At 34.2% G+C, this 27,852-nt stretch overlaps 1 protein-coding gene across 1 annotated transcript in view; it reads left to right on the top strand.

Moving 5' to 3' along the window:
• The first annotated feature begins 7,124 nt into the window (after positions 1 to 7,124).
• The window catches only part of SLC2A13 (solute carrier family 2 member 13), a 134,884-nt gene continuing 114,156 nt past the window's right edge, over positions 7,125 to 27,852 (top strand). The window contains exon 1 of the mRNA XM_031940525.1: positions 7,125 to 8,381. Within this exon, the coding sequence (XP_031796385.1) occupies positions 7,805 to 8,381 (577 nt within the window). The 5' untranslated portion in view covers positions 7,125 to 7,804. The remainder of the gene's footprint in view (positions 8,382 to 27,852) is intronic.

Below are 27,852 nucleotides of genomic sequence, written 5' to 3'. Positions count from 1 at the left end.
TGTCTCTATATGCTATTTACTCTGATTGTAACTGTCCTTCTTCTGCTCTTGTTTTATATCATTTCCCCTTTGACACCTCAAATTTAAAGACCCTACTTTTTCCTGAAGCAGAGAGTAGGAAACACAGCAAAATATGGGGCATCAGTGAAAATTTAGCTTCTCCCCTGCACACCCCCATATCCTCTCTGTGATCCTTTTAAGCTAAGGTTTTTTTCCTTTGTAAAAGAAAGTAGAAAAGGAAAGACTTAGTCTTTTTTTTTTTTATTTAATAGCCTTTTATTTACAGGTTATATGTATGGGTAACTTTACAGCATTAACAATTGCCAAACCTCTTGTTCCACTTTTTCCCCTCCTTACCCTCCACCCCCTCCCCCAGATGGCAGGATGACCAGTAGATGTTAAATATATGAAAATATAAATTAGATACACAATAAGTATACATTACCAAACTGTTATTTTGCTGTACAAAAAGAATCAGACTCTGAAATATTGTACAATTAGCTTGTGAAGGAAATAAAAAATGCAGGTGGGCATAAATATGGGGACTGGGAATTCAATGTAATGGTTTTTAGTCATCTACCAGAGTTCTTTCGCTGGGTGTAGCTGGTTCAGTTCATTACTGCTCCATTGGAAATGATTTGGTTCATCTCATTGCTGAGGATGGCCAGGTCCATCAGAACTGGTCATCATATAGTATTGTTGTTGAAGTATATAATGATCTCTTGGCTCTGCTCGTTTCACTCAGCATCAGTTCGTGTAAGTCTCTCCAGGCCTTTCTGAAATCATCCTGTTGGTCATTTCTAACAGAACAATAATATTCCATAATATTCATATACCACAATTTATTCAGCCATTCTCCAATTGATGAACGTCCACTCAGTTTCCAGTTTCTGGCCACTACAAAGAGGGCTGCCACAAACATTCGTGCATATACAAGTCCCTTTCCCTTCTTTATGATCTCTTTGGGATATAAGCCCAATAGTAACACTGCTGGATCAAAGGATATGCACAGTTTGATAACTTTTTGAGCATAGTTCCAAACTACTCTCCAGAATGGTTGGATTTGTTCACAACTCCACCAACAATGCATCAATGTCCCAGTTTTCCCACATCCCCTCCAACAATCATCATTATTTTTTCCTGTCATCTTAGCCAATCTGACAGGTGTGTAGTGGTATCTTAGAGTTGTCTTAATTTGCATTTCTCTGATTAATAATGACTTGGAGCATCTTTTCATATGACTAGAAATAATTTCAATTTCTTCATCTGAGAATTGTCTGTTCATATCCTTTGACCATTTTTCAATTGGAGAATGGCTTGATTTTTTATAAATTAGAGTTAATTCTCTATATATTTTGGAAATGAGGCTTTTATCAGAACCTTTGACTGTAAAAATGAAAGACTTAGTCTTACCTTGTATAGATCAAAGAATTCTATTAAATAATGACAGAAATAATATCAAATGCTATTGCATATCACCTACCACTCTTCTTAATAATCATAATAATGTCTGAATTCTCATAATAACGCTGCACTCCTACTCACAGATATTTACTCTAGATTTCAGCTGAACCACACCTTAAGTCCCCACTCTGGTATCTTACTTTGTAAAAAGACCTCTCTTGAGCTAGGTCTTTGTTCCTAATATCTCTATTCTATTTGTTGAGATTCGTGACAAGTTTAGATGATGAAGAATATGAACCAGAATGAGTGAAAATTCCAGCCCAGATTCCAGAGTGACTAGGGTCTCACAATCAGGCCTTGCTAACTCATGTTATTTCTTCTTCCTTTTCTCCTAAAAGTATGAAAGCCTTTCCTGTGAATCTCCTGTTGGACCATCCCTCAGGATAACAGGTTTACTGCCATGTTTCTAGATTAAATATACTTTATTCCTCCACTTAAAGATTTGATTTAATTTAGGACTTGACACAATCTAACAAGTAATGGGTCATCTCTCACCTCTTTTACAAAATGTTTGGTGCTCTGTATTGAAGTCTAGTAGTGCCTTTTTATCCCTGCTATCATCAACATTCCTTCCCTTTGCTTTTTTAAGCTCTTTTGAGAATACATATCACTGAGGTCTTTCCAAAGCCTACATTTTGGTGAAGACCCAGATCAATCATTCTTCATTCTCTACACTATCTCTGTTCACCTTGTCCAACCTCAAAAGTGTTTTGCTTCTGACTAGCATCTCCCCATATTCTCCCTCTTTTTTTTAGACACCTCCTTGTTTTATTTATATTATTATATTATATATTATATTAAATTATTTATATTAATATTTATTTATTATTTTATTGTATTAATTTATTATTATTTACCTAGAAAAAATAAGTTTAATCCTTTAATCCTAATAAATGAAATAGAGGACTTCCAAACATTAATGATGAAAAGACCACAGTTGAATAGAAAATTTGATTTTCAAATATAGGAGGTAATCAGGAAAGGTTAATCATAAAGGACTCAATGAGGCTTACAACTCATAAGACCTTTCTTATTATTATGGCAGTTAAAAGGAGTATATATAGACAGAGGGCAGAGGCGTGAATTGAATATGAAAGGATAATATCTTTAAAAATCAAAGTAAGGAGTGATAGAGGAATGTACTAGGAGAGAGGGAATGAAAGAAATGGAATGATGTAAATTATCTGCCATAAAAGAGGCTAAAAAAAAAAAAAGCTTTTACAGTGGAGGGGACGAGTTAAAGGTGAGTGAACTTTACTCTCATTAGAAATAGTTCAAAGAGAAAATAGCTCAAGCATGCTATTTTTGAGTATAGAAATCTATTTTATCCTGCAGGAAAGTAGTAGGGAAAGGAGATATGAGAAGGGGGAAGGTGTTAGAAGAGAGGGCACACTGGGTGAAGGTAGTCAGAAGCAAAATACTTTTGAGGAGGGACAGGGAAAAAAGAAAAGAGAGAATAGAATAAATGGGGGGAATACATTTAGCAATAGTAATTGTGAAAAGAATTTTGAACCAAGTTTCTCTGATGAAGGCTTCCTTTCTCAAATATATAGAGAACTAAGTCAAATTTGTAAAAAATAAGAATCATTCCCCAACTGATAACCAAAAAGATATGAACTATGCCCAAAGATCCATAAAATCATGCATATGCTTTGATCTAATATACCATCACTAGGAATGAATCCCAAAAGAAATTAAAAAAAAAAAAGGTAAAGGACCTATATGTACAAAAAATATTTATAGCAGCTCTTTTCTCAGGGCAAAGAATTGGAAATAGAGAGGATGCCCATCATTTGGGGAATGTTTGAATAAATTGTGGTATGTGATTATGATGGAATATTACTGTTCTATACGAAATGATGAGTAGGATGCTCTCAGAAAAACCTGAAAAATCCTCCATGAACTCAAGCAAATTGAAATGTGCTGTGTACCAAGATGGGAATGATTAGTGGTGAATGACTTTGCTATTCTCAGCAATATAATGATCCAATCCTGAAGGATTTAAGATGAAAAATGCTATCCATACTCAGAGAAAAAACTAATAATGTCTGAATACAGACTGAAGAATATTTTTAAAAACTTTTTTCTTGAGAGTTTTTTATTTTGATAGGGGGAAATCTGTTTTGCTTGTTTTTGTTTTTTTTTCCACAAAACGACTTTTATGGAAATGTTTTGCATAACTTCTCATGTGTCTTCTCAGTTGAGGGAAAGGGTGAAAGAAGGAGAAAATTCAGAACCCAAAGGTTTTTTTTTTTAATTTAATAGCCTTTTATTTACAGGTTATATGCATGGGTAACTTTACAGCATTAACAATTGCCAAACCTCTTGTTCCAATTTTTCACCTCTTACCCCTTCCCCCCTCCCCCAGATGGCAGGATGATCAGTAGATGTTAAATATATGAAAATATAAATTAGATACACAATAAGTATACATGACCAAACCGTTATTTTGCTGTACAAAAAGAATCAGACTCTGAAATATTGTACAATTAGCTTGTGAAGGAAATCAAAAATGCAGGTGGGCATAAATATAGGGATTGGGAATTCAATGTAATGGTTTTTAGTCATCTCCCAGAGTTCTTTTTCTGGGCATAGCTAGTTCAGTTCATTACTGCTCCATTGGAAATGATTTGGTTGATCTCATTGCTGAGGATGGCCAGGTCCATCAGAACTGGTCATCATATAGTATTGTTGTTGAAGTATATAATGATCTCCTGGTCCTGCTCATTTCACTCAGCATCAGTTCATGTAAGTCTCTCCAGGCCTCAGAACCCAAAGTTTTAAAAGCAAACGTAAAATTGTTTTACATGTAACTGGAGAAAATAAAAATATTTTTTAAAAAAGAAAAATGGTGTCTAGGCCCTTTATTTGGTCATAGCTTTCAGATATTTCAATAATTCTTAAATTATCTCTTCTGGATATATTTTCTAGGTCAGTTGTTTTTCCAATGAGCAATTTCATATTGTTTCTTCATTTTGTTTCATTGTTTCTTGATGTCTCATAAAGTCATTAGTTTCCACTTGACCAATTCTAATTTTTAAGGTATTATTTTCTTCAGTGAGTGTTTGCACCTCTCTTTCCATTTGACTAATTTTACTTTTTAAGGAGTTCTTTTAATCAATGAATTTTTTTTTACTTTCCTATTTGACCAATTATGCTTTTTAAGGAGCTTTTATGCCTTTCTTACCACTTGTCTTGTTCTGTTTTTTTAAGCTATCATTATTATTATTATTATTTTAGTATTTTTGTGTTCCTCTTTTACCAAACTGTTGACTCTTTTTTCATAATTTTCTCATATCACTTTCATTTTTTTCCCCATTTTCCTTTTATTTCTCTTATATGAATTCAAAAATTCTTTTTGAGTGCTTCTAAACCTTCTTTTTGGACCTGAGAACAATTCACATTTTTCTTTGAGACTTTGGATGTAGCAGTTTTGACTTTGTTGTCTTCTGGGTTTGTTTTGATTTTTCCTGTTACCATAGTAATTTTTTTTTGGTCAGCTTCTTAGTGCTGTTGCTCATCTTCCAGCCTATTTCTTGATTTTTAACATTAAATCTGATTGCTGAAACTGTTGCTATCTCTCTTGACAACCCCCTAAGGTTTTTTAGACTAGAAAATATCTCACTTTTATCTTTTGTTGGCTCTGCTGCTCCAAAATTTAATTTGAAGCATTATTTTAAAGTAATTTAGAGGAAAATGTTGGAGAAATCAGCTGTGTTGCTGCCTTTACTTCATCAGACAAGTCATTCTTTCATTTTTACTTATCGTTGCTCAGCTTGGGGAATATGCTAGCTTCAATGAATGACTTGCTTGGCCCACCAACAGCAGATTTAGACTGGCAGCCAAGAAACCATTTCATGAAATCAAGGGAGCAACTCAGGCATCAATTATGTTACACCCAGAAATGAACTCAGTAGTTAAAAGAATGATTATAGCTACCACTTTTAATTTGAATGCATTCTCCTCAGAGACAAAAGTAGTAGACAGGAAATTATACTCCAGTATAGAGGGGATTTTTTTTATACATCTATTATCTTATATTTTCTCTGTAAATATATTTTTCTAAAAACTAATTGATTGTAGAAGGCTGAAAACTCTGAAAAGGTATACTTGAATCAGGCAGCAGAGCACTTAAAGCTAATTACCTATTCGAAGTGAGATAATGGCTCTATAAGCATATACTTAGATGATATGGAAATGTGATGTCTCTCCTCACTACTGATGCTTGCTGAATGTGTGGTAGTGAAGTAATCATAGGCTAGGATTGGGAGGGCTGAGGGAGGGAGGTCAGGAGATGAGGAGGAGAGAGGCTGGAGGGGCTGGAGAGTCTGGACTCTAGAAGCCAGGATACTTTGGCAAGCCTAGTGGCAGCTTGCCTGCCTCCTTCACTTCTCCCCCTAAAGACCAAGGATTCTGACTGATCCTGAGGCCCTCCGGAGAGTTAGTCCGGACTTTACAATTGATGTTAATGACTTTTCAACAATATCAAGAAGCTTCCAACTGATTAACACTGAGGAAATACTAACTGGCACTGGCAAATGATCTTGGAGCATTAGTCACTTGGGGTTGATATTGATAATATACCAGAATAGATGTTTGAAATGATAACATTGGAAGCACCTGATTGCTCCTCAAGAATTCATCTAGAAACTTGAGGAGATAAAGCTATTTATGGTCAGGAGAACTGATCAACTAGTATACACATAGGCTGAAGTTCAAAGTTACTTTATGTACAAAAAGCCAATCAAAAAAGAAAACAAAAAATCCTGTAGGTGGTGAAAAGGAAACAAATCATCCAGAACAGAAGTTCACATTTTCACATACAATCATTTGTTCACTGTTTTTGTATACTGAAAGGCTAATATATGGGAGACCAATCAGACAGTAGAATAGAAAGAAATGATACAGTCTAGCTCTCTAAGTGTTTAGTACAAAGCCTGGTATATATAGTCAATACATAATAAATACTTATTGACTGACACACTCTCCACTATGACTAACAATCTCAAATGAACAGATTTGTCATCAGCAAGTGAAAGAGAAATTGAAATAAGAGATTCTATAGGTTCTTACCAAGGGTGCTCTAAGACGGTCTAAAAAGAACTTACCATTCAGAAAAAGGAGTCTTTAGGGGATAAGTGCTCTTCCAGAATGGGAAGGCCACAGGGTCAGGAAGAATGCATATGCACAGAAATGAAAGAATGAAAGGAAATATTAACAGAACATCTTTGCTGTGCTCTGAATCAAGACAAGGCCCTACTGTTACACTTCATCAGTATTTCCAAAAGCAGGTTCACCAAGACCCCCTTCTCCCATACACTCACAATGTCAGCAAGAAGCAGCACGTTTCCAGGATAGTACCCTCATTGGCCAGTTTCCTCCACCTCAACTTGTATAATTCACCGTTAATTACCCAAATTACCCAGCCAATTCATTTTTTAAAAAGGATATTAACACTTAGCTGAGCAAAAATAAAAACAAAACCTATCAGCATTTTTCCTCAGATCCTTTCCACCCTAGGATGCCCGGCCAAGTAGATGAGGGGGAGATTTGAAGTTTTCTTCCACCTGATTGTGAACAATGTAACTACAATTTCTTTTAGAAACTTGCTCCATTTAATTACAATGAAGCCCTAGATTGCACCAAAAAACAACCCCCAATTCCAAATCAAAGTCTGGTTATCCCCAAAGGGCTCATGTTAGTTATACTTGAGAAGAGCTGAGCCCAGAGAAGTTCCTCTGGATCCACCAGCCCACCAAGCTGTCGCTCATTTCCCAGAGGGATTGAATGTCAATATAAGGTAGATCTAAATCTCCAGGGGAAACTCCAGGATCCCCACGACTTGCCCTACATAATAGGAGCTGGGGGCTCCCAGGAAGAAGGCGGCTTTTAAGCAAAGGCAGAAGAGCTCCAACGTTCCCAACTACTGCCACTGCCACATGTGACCAGTGGGGCTCCGCCTCCCGTTTCAGTCCAGCTGCGCCAGATTCCTAGCTTGGAGGGAGTCTTTTTCAAGGAGTGCGAGAACAGCTCAGATTCCAGCCCCTCTTGTATTCTAGCCCGACAGCTTCAGTAGGTCCTTAGCTGGCATCATCTTCGAGCTTAAGTGTCAGTGAAGCTGCAGCAGGAAAACAGAAGAAAAAGGAAGGCAGGAGCAGCATCAGTACCAGAGCTCCCGCTGAGCTCCTGGAAAGGAAAGGAAAAGGAGGGAAGGAGCAGCAGCAGCAGCAGCAGCAGCAGCAGCAGAGGCCCCGCTTTGCCCAAGGCTCCTCAGCCCGCTGTACCTACCTGGCTCGGAAGGTTCTTTTTCTCCCTCACAGGGGAAGGCGAAGGCTCCCCTATGAGCCGCAAGGGAACCGAGAATGTGGAGTATACCCTGCGGAGCCTGAGCAGCCTCATGGGCGAGAGGCGGAGGAAGCAACAGGATCCGGACTCGGCCAGCGTCTCCGGGGAACAGAGCCTCATCGCTGCCACCGAGTCATTCTGCAGCCTGCAGGGGAGTGGTGGCCCCGGCCCGGGCTCCAGCACCTACCTGGCCAACAGCGGGGACCTGGAGCGGGCTGCGCGCCGCCAGTTCCAGCAGGATGAGACCCCTTCCTTCGTCTACGTAGTGTCGGTCTTCTCAGCCCTGGGAGGCTTCCTGTTTGGCTATGACACGGGAGTGGTGTCGGGGGCTATGCTGCTGCTGAAGCGGCAGCTCAGCCTGGACACGCTGTGGCAGGAATTGCTGGTGTCCGGAACCGTGGGGGCGGCTGCCCTCTCGGCGCTGGCCGGCGGGGCCCTGAACGGCGTGTTTGGCCGCCGCGCCGCCATCCTGCTGGCCAGTGCCCTCTTCACTGCTGGCTCCGTGGTGCTGTCAGTGGCGCAGAATAAGGAGACGTTGTTGACGGGCCGAGTTATCTTGGGACTGGGGATCGGTAAGTTTGGTAGTGGAGAAACTCCTCGGAACCAGCACCATCTAAGCCCCCCTGTTAAACACTTGTCCCTTCTATTTCTCCTGCCTCTCCATCTTAGCTCATCCCATTGATACTGGGCTACCTTTATCTTTCAGGTCTTCTCCACAACATCACGAGTGTTAACCAAGCCCTCAGCTCAGCCTGGATCTTCCTGTCAGGCCTGTCTCTTGTGTCTCTTTTAGTAAGCTTGCCTGACTTCCAGGCTTCTCTCATAAGCAGACCTATTTTCGTATTTCTGGTACTCATACCTTCCTTTCCTTATTACCAACCCACCTTGGTCCTTATACTTTTCTTGAACCATTTCCTGAAGTCTCTAGCCTGGCCTATTTCCACTGGACTAGTTTACCTGGTTTTCTAAACACCCTTTCTGGTTCTAAATTATTTTCCCTATCTTAACTCCCTTCTTCCCCTTCTTCATTTTTTAGTTGCTTTTCCTATTTTCTGTTTTCACCTTTCATCTTTCTGCCCACATTCATACTTTCTTTTTTTCCCCATTCTTTCCTTTTTCTTTTCCATAAAGGACATGTTTTCTCCTTAAATTTATGTAAGGCAGACTTTCTATATCAATAAAGAGAATATTTTCACATTGATCTATGTAGTTCAGCCTACTAAGATAAGGGGCATCCTCTCAGTTTTCAATTCTTTGCCATGTCCAAAAAGAAAAGAAAGGAAAACTATGGTTATTTTTGTACATTTGTATTTGCTTGGTTCTGATTCCTTCCTTATTCTATCTTCCCTCTAATTGCCCTTTCTCTCTTTTCTTCTTTCCTTCCAATTTCCCTGTTGAGTATTCATATACTCTGTGGTTTTTGTGTGTATGTATCTTTTCTTTCTTTGACCCAACCAATTCAGAGAGTGTGAGGTTAAAGAGTCAGCTATTGCCCTCACTTCCTTCTTCTTGTTTATATAGACGTTTATCCACCCTGATTATGTGAAACAATTTTCCCTAACTTTCCTCTCATTTATCCTAAGGCCTAACAGAACCATTCCTAGGTTTTCTGTCTAATTAGACCCCCTCTGTGACCCCTAATGATGAGTAGGATTCAAAAGAGATCATGTATCATATCCCCTTATTAGAGTGTATACAGTGGATTCTTATTTAGTCCCTTATAATTATTCACTCATGCCTACCTTTTTGTTTCTCTTGATTCTTGTGTTGGCATTTCAGAGTTTTTATGTAGCGTTTGTCTTTTTATCAGAAATACTTCAAAGTCTCCTATTTCATTAAAGGTCTATTTTTTTCCACTATAGTTTTGTTGGGTAGATTATTCTTGGTTGTAAGCCTATATCTTTTGTCTTAAGAATATCACATTTTTCCAAGCTCTCCTTTCCTTTATATTGGTGGCTGCTGAATTCTGTGTGATTCAAACTATGGGTTCTCAATATTTGAATTATTTCTTTCAGGCTATTTGAAGTATTTTATTTTCTTTGACCTGGAAGCTCTGGAAATTGGGTATAATATTCTTGAGAGCTTTCATTTTGGAATTTCTTTTAGGAGATAGTGGATTCTTTCTTTTTTGTTTAAAGATCCAGCTGGGTCTTTTGTTTATTGATTTTTTAAAAAGCATTTTACTGAGAATGAAATGCAACCTTAAAGGCTGTCTAAAACAGTATCATCTATACATATATTAAGATCATACTACAAAATTCTTTCACAAAAAATTGTTACAATTATAAAAGTAAGTCAAGTGCATTCTAAATGTATGTTACACAACCTCAACTAGGCCTTTAACGCTGTAAGGTAATCCCTTTACATCCCTTAATTCACTCACTATTCTATTCCCCACAGCAGCTCTTCTAAAACTTTTGTTTTTAAAATAAGTTTTTATTGATACATTTTGGGTTTTTAAATCACCTTAGTTAATTGCATTAATCTTGTCTATAAATCTTCCTTCTCCCAGAAAGTCATCCCATATAACAAATAGTATTTTTTAAAGAGAAAGGGAAGTCTTAATAGATGAAAAATATTTTGAAAAAGTCTGAAAATTTGTAGGTTTCTCACCTCTGCAAAGAACTGAAGTGGAGAGTCTTTTCATATCTCAATTTTTTCAAGCCATGTTTCTTTTTTTAAATTATAGCTTTTTATTTACAGATTATATGCATGGGTAATTTTATAGCATTGACAATTGCCAAACCTTTTGTTCCAATTTTTCCCCTCCTTCCCTCCACCCCTCCCCCAGATGGCAGGTTGACCAATACATGTTAAATATGTAAAAGTATAAATTAGATACAATATTAGTATACATGTCCAAACAGTTATTTTGCTGTACAAAAAGAGTCGGACTCTGAAATAGTGTGCAGTTAACCTGTGAAGGAAATAAAAAATGCAGGTGGACAAAAATAAAAGGATTGGGAATAGTCATCTCCCAGAGTTCTTTCGCTGGGTGTAGCTGGTTCAATTCATTACTGCTCTATTGGAGCTGATGTGGTTCATTTCATTGTTGAAGATGGCCACATCCATCAGAATTGATCATCCTATAGTATTGTTGTTGAAGTATATAATGATCTCTTGGTCCTGCTCATTTCACTCAGCATCAGTTCATGTAAGTCTCTCCAGGCCTTTCTGAAATCATCCTGTTGGTCATTTCTTACAGAACAATAATATTCCATAATATTCACATACCACAATTTATTCAGCAATTCTCCAATCGATGGGTATCCACTCAATTTCCAGTTTCTGGCCACTATAAAGAGGGCTGCCACAAACATTCTTGCACATACAGGTCTCTTTCCCTTCTTTAAAATCTCTTTGGGATATAAGCCCAGTAGTAACACTCAAGCCTTGTTTCTTTATAAATTTGCAACATGTACTTTGTGGGTATGTATGTAGGTTTGTTTTTTTTTTTTTTTTGCTTTAGATTGTTGAAGTTGTGTATATTGTTTTCTTGGTTCTGCTTTCTTCATTCTAAATTATTCATATAGATCCTTCTGGGCCTCCAGAGTCATCATATCCATAGTTTCTTACAGCATGGTAATATTCCATTACATTACCACAATTTGTTTAATTCTCCAATTTATGAGTATCTATTTTGTTTCCAACTTTTGCTATCACAGAAAGTGATGCTATAAATATTTTGATATATATTGAAACTTTCTTCTTATGAGTGGACTTCTTGGAGTATAATTGCAGTAATAGAATTTCTGGGTCAGAGAGTCAAATTGCTTCATTGGCAGTTCGAAATTGCTTTTCAGTATGGTTGCTATCAACTCACAGGATCACCAACAGTACACTACCAATGTGTCTATTTTTCTACAATTCTTCCAACACTAACTATTCCTGTCTTTTGTAATCTTTGTCAATTTTTAGGATATAAAGTAAAATATGATTATTTTGAGTTGCATTTCTTATTATTGGTGATTCAGAGTATTCTTTCATGTGGTTGTTAATAGTTAAGCAATTCTTTTCAGAAGAGTTTGTTCCTTTCCTTTGATCACTTTATCTATTTGGGGAATAACCTTTGGTTATGAATATGTACATATATTTGTCATATATATATATAAACACCTAAATATATTTTAATTTTAAAATATATTCTGGATATCAAATCCTTATCACAAAAGTTTGATATGGATCTTTTTCCTAATTTGATAGTTTCTATTCTAGATACATTAATTTTTTTCTGTGCAGAAGGTTTTTTTTTTCATTTTGTGTAACAGATTTTTCTTTTGTAACAGATGTTATCCTTTGTTTGGTTAAGAATACATCTGTCTAAAGCTATGAGAATTATTTGATCTCTTTAAAATTTTTTATTGTATTATCTCTAATATTAAGGTCACATATCTAGTTAGAATATTTCATGGAAGGATTTTTTTCTATTTCTTTGCCTTCTGGGTCTAAGAAATCTAGGAAGTTTTGTTATGATTTGAAAGGTTTAGACTTCTTTATTTTTATCATTACTTTTAAGTATTCCAATTAGTCTTTGGTTTTCTCTATTTGATTTTTTTTTAGGTCTTTTGTTTTTGCCGCAAGCTATTTTATTTTCTTCTACTTTTTAATCCCTTGACTTTATTTAATATTTTTTGATATCTCAAAGAGTTATTCTTTTTAATCTTCATCTTCCCTCTTGTTTTCCCTTTTGTCCTTCTCTTCCTGCTGTTGCTCCTCTGTCATTAGCTTCTATTTGTTTTTGTTTTTTCTGTCATTTCAGGCAGTTTGTTTCTCAAAGTGTTTTTCCTCTTGTGACAGGTTATCAATAACTTTTAAAAATTTTTCTTCCATAATTCATTTCTTTTACAATTTTTCCTTTGGTGACCTCATTGATAAAATATTGTTTTTGATGATTTGATAAAAAATAATTTTAATTCTTTCCTCTTCCCTTCTAAGAATTCTAGTTAAGTTTGTACTTAAGATGTGCTTTTCTTTGATACTTTCTCTGTAGATGTTTTGGAATCATTCTCTTCTTGTTTCTGTTCCCCCCCCCCCAGTAAAGTATTTTATTTTTAAAATATATTTTATTTTCCTCAATTATATATTAAAGCAAGCAATTTTTCCTTTATTTAGTAATTTATTTTCCCCAATTACATGTTTTTAAAATTGAGGTTCAGATTCTTTCCAGCTTCCCCAGTCCCCCAAATGAGAATACAACCAATTTGATACATATTATACATCTGTAATCATCCATTTCCATATTTCCATATTAGTTATGTTATAAAAGAAAATATGGACCAAAATAAAAAAAATTTTAAATTAATTTTTTAAAGTATGCTTTGATCTATATTCAAACTTTAGTTCTTTCTCTGGGGTTGCGTAGCATTTTTCATCATAAGTTCTTCAGAGTTATTTTGGATCATTGTATTGCTAAGAATATCCAAGTCCCACACAGTTCTTTATCATACAATATTATTGTTTAGTGTGTACATTGTTCTTCTGTTACTGTTCACTTCATTTTGTATCAGTTCATGTAAACCTTTCCACATTTTTCTAAAATTATCCTGCTTGTCATTTCTTACAACACAATAATTCCAATCATACACACAGCCTCTTTAGCCCCAATTGATGGACATTTCTTTGATTTCAAATTCTTAGCTACCACTAAAATAGCTGCTATAAATATTTTTGTATAAATAGATCCTTTCTTCCCTTTTTGAATATCTTTGAGATTTGGAACTAGCAGTGGTGTTGTTGGATCAGAGGGTATTCTCAATTTTATAGTCCCTTTGGGCATGGTTTCAAATTATTTTACAGAATAATTGTATCACTTCACAGTTCTACTAACATTGCATTTGTTACAATTTTTCCACATTCCCTCAAACTTCCATCATTTTCCTTTTTTTTTTTTTTTGTCCTATTAGCCAATCTGATAGATGTGAAGTGGTACCTTAGAGTTGTTTAATTTCCATTTCTCTAACCAGTAATAATTTAGAGAATTTTTTCATATGAGTACAGATATCTTGGATTTCTTTGTCTGATAACTGCCTCTTTCTATCCTTTGATCATTTATCAATTAGAGACTGATTTGTATTTTTACAAATTTGGCTCATTTCTCTATATATTTTAGAAATTATTAGAGAATTAAAAATTCCCCAGTTTTTTGCCTTCCTTTTAATTTTGGTTGCATTGGTTTTGTTTGTGCAAAAACTTTGAAATTTTGTATAATCAAAATGACTGTTTTTTACATTTTGTCATGTTTTCTATATTTACTTTGGTCCTTAATTCTTCCTTTATTCATAGATCTGAATCCTAATCCTAATCCTGAAGCAATCCTAATTTGTTTATGGTATCATCCTTTATGTATAAATTATGTACCCAATTTGACCTTATTTTGGTGTGATATGTTGGCGATTTACTTAGTGTCCTATCCAAGCAGTTTTTGAAAAATGAGTTTTATCCCCAAAACTGGAGTCTGTGAGTTTATCAAACACTAGGTTACTATGGTCATTTACTACTGTGTGTTGTTTGCCTAATCTGTTTTACACATCTGTAAAGAGCGGAAACTCTTAAAGGTGTGCTTGAATCAGACAACCAAACATTTAAGGCTAATTACCTATTGGACAATAACTATTAGCCTATGTTTGGAATTTCTCTTCTCACAGTTAATGCTAGCTCAATGCTTGGGGTTAAGAGAATTGTAGGTAAGGATTAGGGGGTGGAGTGAAAGAGGCCAGAGAGAATTTCACCTGGCCTCAGGACTAGGAGGAGAAAAGCGTGGAGATTCTGGACTCTAGAATCAAGGAAGGATGCTTGGCAAAACTCTTGGCAGTTTTGTCAATCTCCTTCATTTCTCCCCTTAAAGACCAAGGACTTTTGCTTATCCTGACTCTGGCTGATTCTGAGGCCTCCAGGAGGTAGCCCATACTTTTCACTGATCCATTACTCTCTTAGCCAGTGTCACATATTTTTAATGATAGGCGCTTTGTAATATAGTTTAAGATCTAGTATAGTTGGATTATCTTTCTTCACCTTTTTTTTTTTCACTGATTCCCTTGATGCCATGACCTTTTGTTCTTCCGAGAATTCAGTTGAATTCAGTTATTATTTTTTCTAGTTCTACAAAATATTTTTTGATTGTTTGGTATGGTATTAAGTAAATACATTAATTTAGGCAAATTTTCCATTTTTATTATTTTGGCTTGGCAAGCTCATGAGCAATTAATATTTTTTGGATTGTTTAGATCTGACTTTTTTGTATGAAAAAGTATTTTGTATATATGTTTATATGATTCCAGTATTTGTCTTGGGATGTAAACTCCCAAATATTTTATATTCCCTGCTGTTATTTTAAATGAAATTTACTTTTTCCCTCTTGCTATTGGACTTTCTTGGTAATATATGGAAATGCTAATGAATTCTGTGAGTTTATTTTGTGTTCTGCAGCTTTGATAAAGTTATTAATTTTTTCAAGTAGTTTTTAATTAATTCTTTAGAATTTATTAAGTATAACATCATATCATCTGCAAAGAGTATAGTTATATTTCCCTTTGCCCATTTTAAGTCCTTCAAGTTTTTACTGTCCTATAGCTATAACTAGTATTTATAGTAAAATATTGAATATTAAAGATGATAATGGATGTCTTTGTTTTATTCCTGATCTTATTGGGAAGGCTTCTAGCTTATGCCTATTACAGATAATACTTGTTGATGGCTTTAGGTAAATATTACTTATTTTAAGGTAAAATTCATTTATTCCAATGTTGTTTGGTGTTTTTAATAGAAATGAGTATTATATTTGTCAAAGGCTTTTTTGTATCTATTGAGATAATAATATTTCTGCTAGTTTTGTTATTAATAGTTATTTATGCTTATGGATTTTGGTTTTTGTTTTGAACATCCCTATCATCATATTTTCATTCTTCCAGTATACTTTCTGACTTCCAAGTAGGTAGTCATATTTCGTATAGATGAAAAATAATTCTCTCTCTCTCTCCATATATATATGCACATATATATATATTTCATTACTGTGAAATGCTTTAACAATTTAACTTTCTTTAATATTAAGGAGTAATAATTCTCAACTGCTTTTCCTTGAAAAGAATTATTAATGGGATTTTAATTACAAATCTGTGATAGTAGAGAAAAGTTAGATTATTTAATGAGGAGAAATTGATACAGTCCAACAAAATTTGCCACTAAAAATTAAATAACAAATTCTTCTTCTCAATTTTCTTCTTTTGATAAGTAAAAATCTAATGAATTGGGGATTTGATTCACAGTGAGAGTAACTTTTATATTACTGTATTCAACTAATAGTAAAGGAAATGACATAATAGAAAAAAGTGTTAATCTTCCAGATAATCATATTATAAATGGGTGACAATACTGGTGTTCTTTCCTTAGTGCATATTTTTGTCTAAAACAGTATCATAATAAATTGTAAAAGCAAATTTATTAATGCAGATTTTAAAATGTGGATTCCTCTGATATTATTTTTATGACACTAATTATTAGACATATAATTTTAAAGAAATATTTGAGGAAATAATGAGATGAAGTGAAAAGAAGTGAAATGCACTTAACCTTGAAGATAGATATTTCTGAAACCTTAAATTTGGGTGTTCATTTGAAATTCAAGAAATTGATAATCTTCTGTAAGAACTTTTGGGTTATGATTTAAACTAGCATAAATAAAATTTAGAAATGAAATTAAAAGTGCTATCAATCTAAAACTATCAGCAAGAATTATCTATAATGGGGGGAGAAGCATTCTCAGAAAGATCAGGGTTGAAATTATTATCACCAGTATTATTCAATATTGTACTACATATGTTAGCTTTAGCAATAAGAGAAGAAAAAGAAATTCAAGGAATAAGAGTAAGTCATGAGGGGAAAAAACTATCACTCTTTGCAGATGATATGATGATATATTTAGGGAATTCACTAAAAAACTAGCAAACTTAGCAAAATCGCAGGATGGAAAATAAACCCACATAAACCATTGACACTTCTGTATGTTACCAACAAAGCCCAACAGCAAGAAATAGAAAGAGAAATCCCATTTAAAATAACTGTACATAATATAAAATAGTTGGAAATCTACTGCCAAGACAAAGCCAGGAACTATATGAATACAATTACAAAACACTTTTCACATAAAATTAGATCTAAACAATTGGAAGAATTAAGGCTAAGTTAATATAATATAATAATATAATATATAATATTATAATAGATATAATATAATAGAAATGACAATTCTATCTAAATTCATCTACTTATTCAGTGCCATACCAATCAAAATGTTAAGAAATTACTTTAGAGGAGCTAGAAAAAATAATAAGAAAATTCATCTTGAAGAACAAATGATCAAGCATGTCAAGGGAATTAATGAAAAAAAATTAGATCAGACCAAAAACTGTACTATAAGTGGTGGTCATCAAAACCATTTATTTGGTACTGGTTAAGTAACAGCGTAGTAGATCAGTGGAATAGGTTAGGTTCTTGTTCACAAGACACAATAGTTAATGACTATAGTAATCTAGTGTTTGATAAACCCAAAGACACAAGCTTCTGAAATAAGAACTTTGACAAAAATTGCTGGGAAAACTGGAAATTAGTATGGCAGACACTAGACACCAAACATCTAACCCAATATTAAGACAGGTCAAAACTAAGTTAATGATTAAGACATAAAGATTAGTATTATAAGCAAATTAGCAGAACAAGGTATAGTCTATCTTTTAGCTCTATGGAGAAGGTAGAAGTTTATGGCCAAGGAAGAACTAGAGAAGATTATTAAATGCAAAAGAAGGAATTCCAATTACATTAAATTAAAAAAGGTTTGCACAAACAAAGCCAATGCTGCTAAAATTAGAAGGGAAGCAGAAATCTGGGAATTTTTTTTTTTTTTGCAGCCAGTATTTCTGATAAAAATCTCATTTCTCCCCCCGCTTTTTTTTATTAAAGCTTTTTATTTTCAAAACATATGCATGGATAATTTTTCAACACTGATCTTTGCAAAACCTTGTGTTTCACATTTTTCCCTCCTCCCCACTCCCGCCCATAGATGGCAAGTAATCCAATATATGTTAAGAATGTTAAAATATGTTAAATCCAATATATGTATACATATTCATACAATAATCTTGTTGCACAAAAAAAAGTCAGGTCAAAAAGGAAAAAAATGAGAAAGAAAACAAAATGCAAGCAAACAAAGAGTAAAATGTTATGGATCCACACTTAGTTGCCACAAGTCCTCTCTCTGGATGTAGTTGGCTCTCATCTTCACAAGATCATTGGAACTGGCCTCAATCATCTCATTGTTGGAAAGAGTCATGTCCATCAGAATTGATCATCATATAATCTTATTGTTTCCATGTATAATTGTCTCCTGGTTCTGCACATTTCACTTAGGATCAGTTCACGTAAGTCTCTGCAGGCCTCTCTAAAATCATCCTATTGATCATTTCTTATTGAACAATAATATTCCATAACATTCATAAACCATAACTCATTCAGCCATTCTCCAATTGATGGGCATCCGGTTTCCAGTTTCTTGTCATTACAAAAAGGGCTATCAAAACCATTTTTGCATATGTGGGTCCCTTTCTCTCCTTTATGATCTCTTTGGGATCATAATAGCCCAATAGAAACATCGCTGGATCAGAAGGTATGGATAGTTTGATAGCTTTTTTTTTTAACCACAGTTTCAAATTGCTTTCCAGAATAGCTGGAGAACATTGAGTCAAATTTATAAGAATTCAAGCCATTCTCCAATTGATAAATAGTCAAAAGATATGAACAGACAATTTTTCAGATGAAGAAATTAAAGCCATTTCTAGTCATATGAAAAAGTGCTCCAAATCACTATTCATCAGAGAAATGCAAATTAAGACAACTCTGAGATATCACTTCACATTTCTTAGGTTGGCTAAGTTGGCAGGAAAAGATAATGACAAATGTTGGAAGTGATGTGGGAAAACTAAGACACTAATACATTGTTGGTGGAGTTGTGAAATGACCCAACTATTCTGGAGAACAATATGGAACTCTGCCCAAAGGACTATCAAACTGTACATATTCTTTGATTCAGCAGTGTCTCTATTGGGTCTGTATTCCAAGAGATTATAAAAACCAGGAAAGAAGTCACGTGCAAAAATGTTTGTAGCAGCCCTTTTTATAGTGTCAAGGAACTGGAAACTAGGTGGATGTCCATCAGTTGGAGAATGGCTAAGTTATGGTATATGTAGAATATTATTGTTGTAAAAGAAATGATGAGCAGGCTGATTTCAGAAAATCCTGGAAAGACTTACATGAACAGATGCTGAGTGAAGTGAGCAGAACCAAGAGGAAACTATACAAGATTATGTGATAATCAATTCTGATGAACTTAACTCCTTTCAACAATGAGGTGATTCAAGGCAATTCCAATAGACTTGGGATGGAAAATGCCATCTGCATCTAGAAAGAGAACTACTATGGAGACTGAATATGGATAAAAGCATAGTGTTTTAACTTTTTTGTTATTGTTGATGGTTTGTGTTTGCTTGGTTTTTTCTTTTTATGTTTTTTTCTCTTTTAATCTGGTTTTTCTTATACAACATAACAAATACGGAACTATATTTAAAAGAATTGCACATATTTAATCTATATCACATTGCTTGCTTCTTGGGGAGGGGGAGATTAAGGAGGGAAGGGGAAAAATTCGAAACATAAAGTTTTACAAAAATGAATGATGAAAATTATTCATGTATTTAGAAAAAACAAAGTACTTTAAAAATAAATTTAAAAAGACATAAACAGTACCTATGTACATAATGCATACTCAGTAAATGTTTGTAATTGTTTCAGAGAAGTTGTGCAGTAGATTTATACATATGACAGTTTTTGATAGCCACATATTGATGTCATTTTTTAATGTTTTAAGAATGTTTTTATCTTATTTTTCTCAAATACCTGTAAAAGCAATTTTTAACATTAAAAATTATTTTTGAATTCCAAATTTCTCAAATTTCTCCCATCTTTGCTCAAGAAGGCAGATAATGTGATATAGATTATTACATGTATACTCATGCACATCACATTTCCATATTAGGCATATTGAAAAAAAGAATACAGAACAACAAAAGCAAAGCCAAGAAAAACAAAGAAAGTTTTTTTTTTTTAAAGTATGCTTTGATCCATTAGTTCTTTTTCTGGAAGTGGATAGAATTTTCTATCATAGTCCTTTGAAATGATCTTACATCATTGTATTGCTGAGACTAGCTAAGTAATTCACAGTTAATCATTCCACAATATTGCTGCTACTATATACATTGTCCACCTGCTTCTGTTCACTTCACTTTGCAACAGAACATGTATGTCTCTCCAGTTTTTTCTGAAAGCATCTTGTTTGTTATTTTTTATAATACAATAGCATTCCGTCACAATCATATACTAGAATTGATTCAGGTATTCCCCGATAAATGAGCATCCTCTCAATTTCCATTTTTTTCACCACAAAAAGATGTGTATTATATATATATCTATATCTCTATATATATATATATATGCATGTATGTATGCATTTACACAAATGTGTCTCTTCCTTTTTACAAACAATTTCTTTAGGAAACAGACTTTGCAGTAGTATTTTTAGGTAAAAGGATATACACAGTTTTATAGCCTTTTGGATAAAGTTCCAAATTGTTCTGCAGAATGATTGGATCAGTACACAACTCCACCAATAGTATATTGATGTCCCAATTTCCCCACATCCTCTCCAACATTTAACCTTTTCCTTTTCTCCATTAGCCAATCTGACAGATGTGAGGTGGTACCTGAGAGTTATTTTAATTTGTATTTCTCTAAACAGTACTGATATAAAGCACTTCTTCATTTCCCTATAGATAGTTTTGGTTTCTTCATCTGAAAATTGCCTTTTCATATCTTTGATGATTTATCAATTGGGGAATAGCTTGTATTCTTATATATTTAATTCTGTTCTCTCTATATATTTGAGAAATGAGGCTTTTATCAGAGATAATTGTTGTAAATCTTTTACTGTTTTTTGTTTTCCTTCTAATCTTGGCTGTATTAATCTTGTTTGTTCAAAAAAGCTTTTTATGACAAATAATTTCTTTTGCTTTTTCAACTTTTATGAAAATAGAAAATATTAAGAAATAACCACTATATATCTAAAGACAATGCAAAATCTGCCCATTCCTTTTAATTTTATCATAATAATATCGTAAAAATTATTTTAAAGAAAATAATATTATTGAGAGGTACAAGTGAAGTATATAGTAGTTATAAATGTTCTTCCAATCATCAAATTATCTGACATTATGGCCAGAACAGATTGTGTGCTTCCATCAATACTTTTCTCATTACATGTCACAAAAAGAGCCCACCAATATCAATTACATTTAAGACCATTTTCAGTAGCTGTTTTTATAAATTAAGAAATCCATTTATTCAAGGTTATATACTGAGAACTAATCACACCAAAATTATGTTGTATTTTTTCCCATTAAAGTATTGTCCTGTTTTTGGCATTTGTATATGTGATAGTTTTTTAAAATTTGCATTAATTCAAAATATACAGTTAAAGTACATTATCTCAAAGTTTATAAGATATCAAAAAGTTTAATACAGAACTATCAGTAATAAATATCTCACTAAAATGAGATAAATTGTAAGGGTTCTCTCATCTATCTATTAGAATTCTGGCTAACAAAGACACAACTATTATTACCGTAATGAAAACTCAGAAAACATAATTGGGCATTTACACATTTGCCTGGAGCAGACAAATGCCAGAATTTGGACTGCATGTGCCTCAGCATAAATGGGAAAATGGGCAGCTTGAGAATTGCCACTTGCTTCAGTGAAACCCCAGTAAAACAAGCCAAACCTGTGGGGGAGTAAGCAAAGAGGCAGCTGCCATCATGAGGCCTTCATCACATATTATAATATAGCCCTGGAAAAATAAGCAGGTGCCTAAGGCCAGACCACCAAATACTTCAGTGTACTCCCAGGGAACGGCAGAAAAAGATCACAGGCTATTCCATACACCAGACACTAGCATTAAGAGTTGGCTCAGCACCAAGCAAGCTGCCAAACCCCTCAGGCCCTCGGCAGCACCAGCCACACAGCACACCACCTCCTTAGTGTAGCACCAGATTTGAAGGTCCACTGTGGGTCTCAGGGCAATATCAATGTACAGCTAGATAAAGAGTCAGGTCTTCAGGCACTGGTACAAAAAGCCTGAGACAGTGCACCTTACACCCCATGTGCAAAGATAAAATTTAAAAGAAAGGACAAAGGCCAAAAAAGATGAGGAAACAGAAACAACAACAACAACAAAAGTATCTGACTGTAGAAAGATATAATGGTGATAGGGAAGATCAAGACACAATATCAGAACACCTATGGGCAAAGCCCCAAAGAAAAATGAGAAATGATCTCAAGCCCAAGAGGGAAGGAAACTCATGGAAAAACTCAAAAAGGAGCTTAAAATCAGAGAGGTAGAAGAAAAATTGGGGAAAGAAATTAGGGTGATATAAGAGAATTATGAAAAAAAGACAATAGCTTAGAAAAAGAAAACTACTTTTAAAGTTGAATTGATCCAATGGAAAAGGAAGTACAAAAGCTGAGGAAAAATAACTCCTTAAAGTTAGAACTGGGCAAGTGGAAGCTAATAAATCAAACAAGTTCAAGGGAATGTAAGAAAATGTAAAATGTAGCTTTGAAGAAATAACTGAATTGGAAAATATATCCAGGAGAGACAATATCAGAGTCACTTGATTATCTGAAAGTCAAAATCAAACAGAGGACATGGACAGGATTTTTCAAGATTATCATTAGATATCCTAGAACCATGTGGTAAAATATGCATTGAAAGAATCCACCAATCACTTCTGGAAAGAGATCATAAAAAAAATTGTAAAGAACATAATAACCAAATTTCAGAACTATCAGGTCAGCAAAAAATTACTGCAAGTGGCCGGAAAGAAACAGTTCAAATATTGGGGAAACACAGTCAGGATTGCAAAGGAATTAGCAGCTGCAACATTAAAGGATCAGAGATTATTGACCATGAAATTCTGGAAGGCAAAGGAGCAGGACTACAACCAAGAATCACTTACCCAAGAAAGTTAAGCATAATATATCAAAGGGAAAAATGATCATTCAATAAAATAAAAGGATTTCAAGCTTTCTTAAGACTATATTTTTTATTATAGCTTTTTATTTACAAGATATATGCATCATTTAAACATTATTCTCTTCAGTAATGGCCCCAAAAATTCATGAAATTTAGAAATCTATATTATTGAACCGGAAAACAGGAAGGAAGGTGAATAAGTAAAGTGGGGAGGGACTAACAGAAGAGAGAAAAGACTGGGGGAGGCAGTAGACAGAAGCTAAACACTGGAGGAAAGACAAGGGGAAAAGTGAGAGGGAAAAAAAAGGAGGGAAATACAATCCTAGTTAATAATCCTAACTGTGAATGTGAATAGGATGAACTCTCCATAAAGTAGAAATGACTAGGAGAGTGGATCAAAAACCAGAATGTTACAGAATGTTTTTTTTTTTCCTCCAAGAAACATAACTGAAGCAGAGAGACAAAAACAGAGTAAAAGTAATTAGCTGGAGCAGAATCTGTTATGCTTCAACTGAAGTAAAAAAACAAAACAGGTGTAGTAATCCTGATTTCAGAAAAAGCAAAAGCAAATATAGACCTAATTTAAAGAGATAAGGAAAGAAACTATATCTTGCAATAAAGGTAGCATAGTCGATGAAGCAATAGTAATGCTAAACATATGTGCAGCATTGTGATATAGTATCCAAATTCTTAAAGGAGTTAAGTGAGTTACATGAAATCAGCCTGTTCATCCTTTCTTATAGAACAATAATATTCTATTACATTTACATACCATAACTTATTCAGTCATTTCTCTACAGTGGGGCATCTACTCAATGTCCAATTCCTTGTATGGGAACAGTTCTTTTTTTTGCAGGGGGTTGGGGTGGGAGGTTGGGGGATGGAGGGGTAAGAGGGTGAGGAAAGAGGAGTTGGTCAAGGCAGTTGGGGGAGGAGTTTACACAACTAGTAAGTATTAAGTATCTGAGACAGGATTTGAACACAGGTCCTTCTGACTTCAAAGCCAGTGCTCTATTCACTGTGCCACCTAGCCCCATAGGAACAGTTCTTAAGTGACTGTTTCAAATCCTGGAGGTCATTACTTGGTGGGGGACAGGACCAGAGTTCTGTGACAAGAACAAGTACTGCAAACTTTGATTCACTTCACTTAACATACACAGGAAAAAGTTGTCAAGAATTGATCTATCATTTCAAGCTTCATTGTAAGAGTCTGATTCCCAATCAGAGTTTAATGGGGAAATTGTAACTGAAAAATCCACATTATTAGGGTATTATTAGATTATTAGTATATTTATTATATATATCATATCGATAATTATGAAAATCCTCATAATATTTTTCCACAATAGTATTCACAGTAATCATAACGGTAAAAGACTAGAGTATGCTTCAGTTGAAATAGAAAAAAAGACAGGGGTAACATTCATGACTTCAGGGAAATCAAAAGTAAGAAAAACTGATCTATCAGATTTCTATCTGATATCATCCAGTATCCTACAAAGATCATTAAGTTGGCATTTAGTGTATACATGGTCTGATTAGCAGTAATACCAATGTGATACCCTGGAAAGGTAATTCGAGAACTGAAAGGGATCCAAAAAACGATTGGATGGTGTAGAAGAAAAACTGGTTTTGCCTCTGGTTGCTGTAGTAGGGCAAGGCAACTTAACAGTGCCATATGAAGACCAGGACTGTGCCATTGGGCTGGGCCAGCATCAGCAAACTGAGATTGCACAAACAACAGTTTGTGTTCTGTTGGGTGGTTCTGATTCTCTTTTTCATCTTCTAGATCCCCTGAACTATATGATTCAGCATATTTCAAATTCCTTTTTTTTTTTTTTTTTTTTTTTTTTTTTTTACTTTTCTTGCCTTTTGTCTGCAAATCTGCCATCTTTGCCTCCCTTACCAGCTCCCCCTGTCCTAGACAGCAAGTAATCCAATATAGGTTAAACATGTATACTTTTTCTAAACATATTTCCACGTTTATCATGATGCAGAAGAAAAGTCAGCTCAAAAGAGGAAAAAATGAGAAAGAAAAAACAAGCAAGCAAACAACAACAAAAAAGGCAAAAATACTATGTTGTGTTCCACATTCAATCCTGATAGACCTCTCTAGATGCAGTTTCTAGTATTTTTACTACTATGAAAAAATATGCTACAAACATTTTACTGCTTTTCCTCTTTCTTGATTTAATTTTTTTTTTCTTTAGTTCACAAAGGCCACAAAGTGTTGCAGTAGATAGAACACTGGTCTTAAAATCAGGAAGACAAGTTCAAATATGGCCTCAGGCACTAGTTGCATGACCCTGGACAAATCATTTATCTTATATGTTTCTTTCAACTTCAATTTCCTCAACTATAAAATGGGAATAATAATAGCTCCCAGTTACATTTCAGATAATTATGAAGATCAAATGAGATTAAATTTGTAAAGCTTTTTGCAAAATGCCTGGCATATAGTAAGCACTTAATCAAATAGGTGTTTTGTTCCTTCCTAATATTACCTATTAAAGTGTATGGACAGTTTAGTAACTTGGTGCACAGTGTTCCAAATTACTTTTGATATAGCTGGTTCACTAGTGTACATTTACCCATAAACCCTCCAGCATAACATTATTCATTTTTTTCATTTTGTTATCATTGTCAGTTTTATGTCTCTGAGGTGGAACTTCAAAATTGTTTCAACTTTCTCTAAATATTAATAATGTGGAGTACTTTCAGATTGCTATTTATAGTTTGGATTTCTTTCTCTGAAAATTGCTCTTTCTTCTTATTTTTTTAATCTGCTGAGAAATGATGCAGAATTATAAATTTGACCAAGCATCATGATTTCTTTATCAGAGAAATTTTGGTGAAAAGGTCCCCTTCCTATTATTTGTTTCTCTTCTAATTATAAATATAGAATTTTTGTTTATGCAAAATCTTTCAAATTTTATGCTATCAAAATGTTCCATTTTGTCTTTTGTGATCCATGTTTACCTTTTGTTTGGTTATGAACTCTTCCTCTATTAATAAATCTAATTTACTTGCTTCTCTAATTTCCTTAGAATGTCACTTTTCATATCTCAGTCTTTTTTCCATTTGGTGCTTATCTTTGCTCATAGTAGGAGATATTAGCCTATACTTAGTTTCTGCCAGGTTGCTTTCCAATTTTTTCAGCAGCTTTTCCCAAATATTGAATCCTTACCACATTTAGTGGAGTTTTAGACAACAATGTGCTTCTCTGTTTGCTTCTGAATATTGTAATATTCTGCTTGGTTTTCTGGAGGTTTCTGGACCAGCCTTTGTTTCAGGAAAGTAATCACCACGAGAATAGCCAGGAATAAAGTCCAAATTCTTTATTATCTCCTTCAAAGTCTGTATCCTTCACCTGGGGCTTGGCTAGCTTTCTGGAGGTCTTCCAGATTCTTCGTTTCAGTGGAGAAGTGAAGGAGGAGAGCCACCACTATGGTGTGAGATGGAATGAATTTCTGAGTCTGAAGGCTTGTGCTCTAGCCTCCAGACACCATAAAGGTGGGATGGAATGAATGTCTCTGGCTGAGTTTATCCTAGCTTATATATTCTATTATTATTACATCACTATAAGTGTGAATCTTGTAGAACTATATTAAGTACTAAGTACATATGCTGAACTACAGAACTATTAATCACCATGCTAAACTAGATAACCATTGTCTTATCAGTTCCACTGAGCACCTTGTAAGAATCCTTGTTTCAGAGTTCTGGCCCATTACAGTATATTATATATCTGATCTGTTCAATTAATAAATTTTGCCATTTTTTAAAGAATACCAAATCATTTTAATGATTTCTGTGGTATAGTTTGAGATCTTGTTCTGCTAGTCTCCTTTCTTACCCATCTTTTCTTTTAGATTTTTGACCTTTTTTCCTTCCATTTAAATTTAATTCTCCCCTATCCCCCAACTCTCTAAAATAATCCTTTGGAAGTTTCATTCATAAAAGCTAAAGTTAATTTAACCCTAAGATAATTTAGGCAGTATCCTAATTTTTTATTATATTGGCTTGACATAATGAGTAATTATTATTTAGTGTTGTATTTTTAAAGAGTGTTATATAGTTGGATTCATGTAATTTCTGGTTATGATTGAGTAGATAGACTCAAAATAATAGATGGTACTTTTGCATGGATTATCTCTTTCTGTCTCTTTTTTACCACTGGTTTTTGGTTTTCTACAGAAATACTGATAATTTAGATAGATTTATAGACTTCAACTTTGCTACTTTTACTAATTGTTTCAGTTGTTTTTCATTGACTCCTTAGGATTTTTAATATACATTCTACTCAAAAAGCAATAATTTTGTTTCCTTTTTTTCTGTGCTTATTCTATAATTTTTTTCTGTCTTATTGCTATAGACAGCATTTCTAGCATTGTAATTGTGGCAATAATCAGCATTTTTGCTTATTTTATTGAAAAAGACTTTAATATTTCTCTATTTCAGATAAAGTTTGTTCATTATTTTAGATAAATATTATTTGCTATATTAAGAAAAGGTCCAGGACTGGACATATGATATTCCAGAGGACAAAAGAATCATCTGCCCAGAAAAACTGAGCATAATCCTTCAGGGGGGAAAACAGGTATTCAATGAAATAGATAATTTTCAAGCATTCTTGATGAAAAGACCAGAGCTCAGTAGAAAATTTGACTTCCAAATATAAGACTCAAGAGATACATAAGAAGATAAATAGGAAAAGAAAATAATAAAGGACTTAAGGTTCAACTGTTTACATTCCTACATGGGAAGATGATACTTGTAACTCAACATTCTCATTAGTAGAGCAGTTAGGAGGAATATATATAGGTAGAGGGCACAAGTATGAGTTGAATATGAAGGATTGGTATCTAAAAAAATAAAATTAAGGGATAAGAAAAGATTGCATGGAAAAA

This window comes from Sarcophilus harrisii, chromosome 5, assembly GCF_902635505.1.
Source record: "Sarcophilus harrisii chromosome 5, mSarHar1.11, whole genome shotgun sequence".
NCBI lineage: Eukaryota > Metazoa > Chordata > Mammalia > Dasyuromorphia > Dasyuridae > Sarcophilus > Sarcophilus harrisii.
Note: the sequence above shows the minus strand (reverse complement) of the source record. Positions and strands in the feature narration are given on the sequence as shown.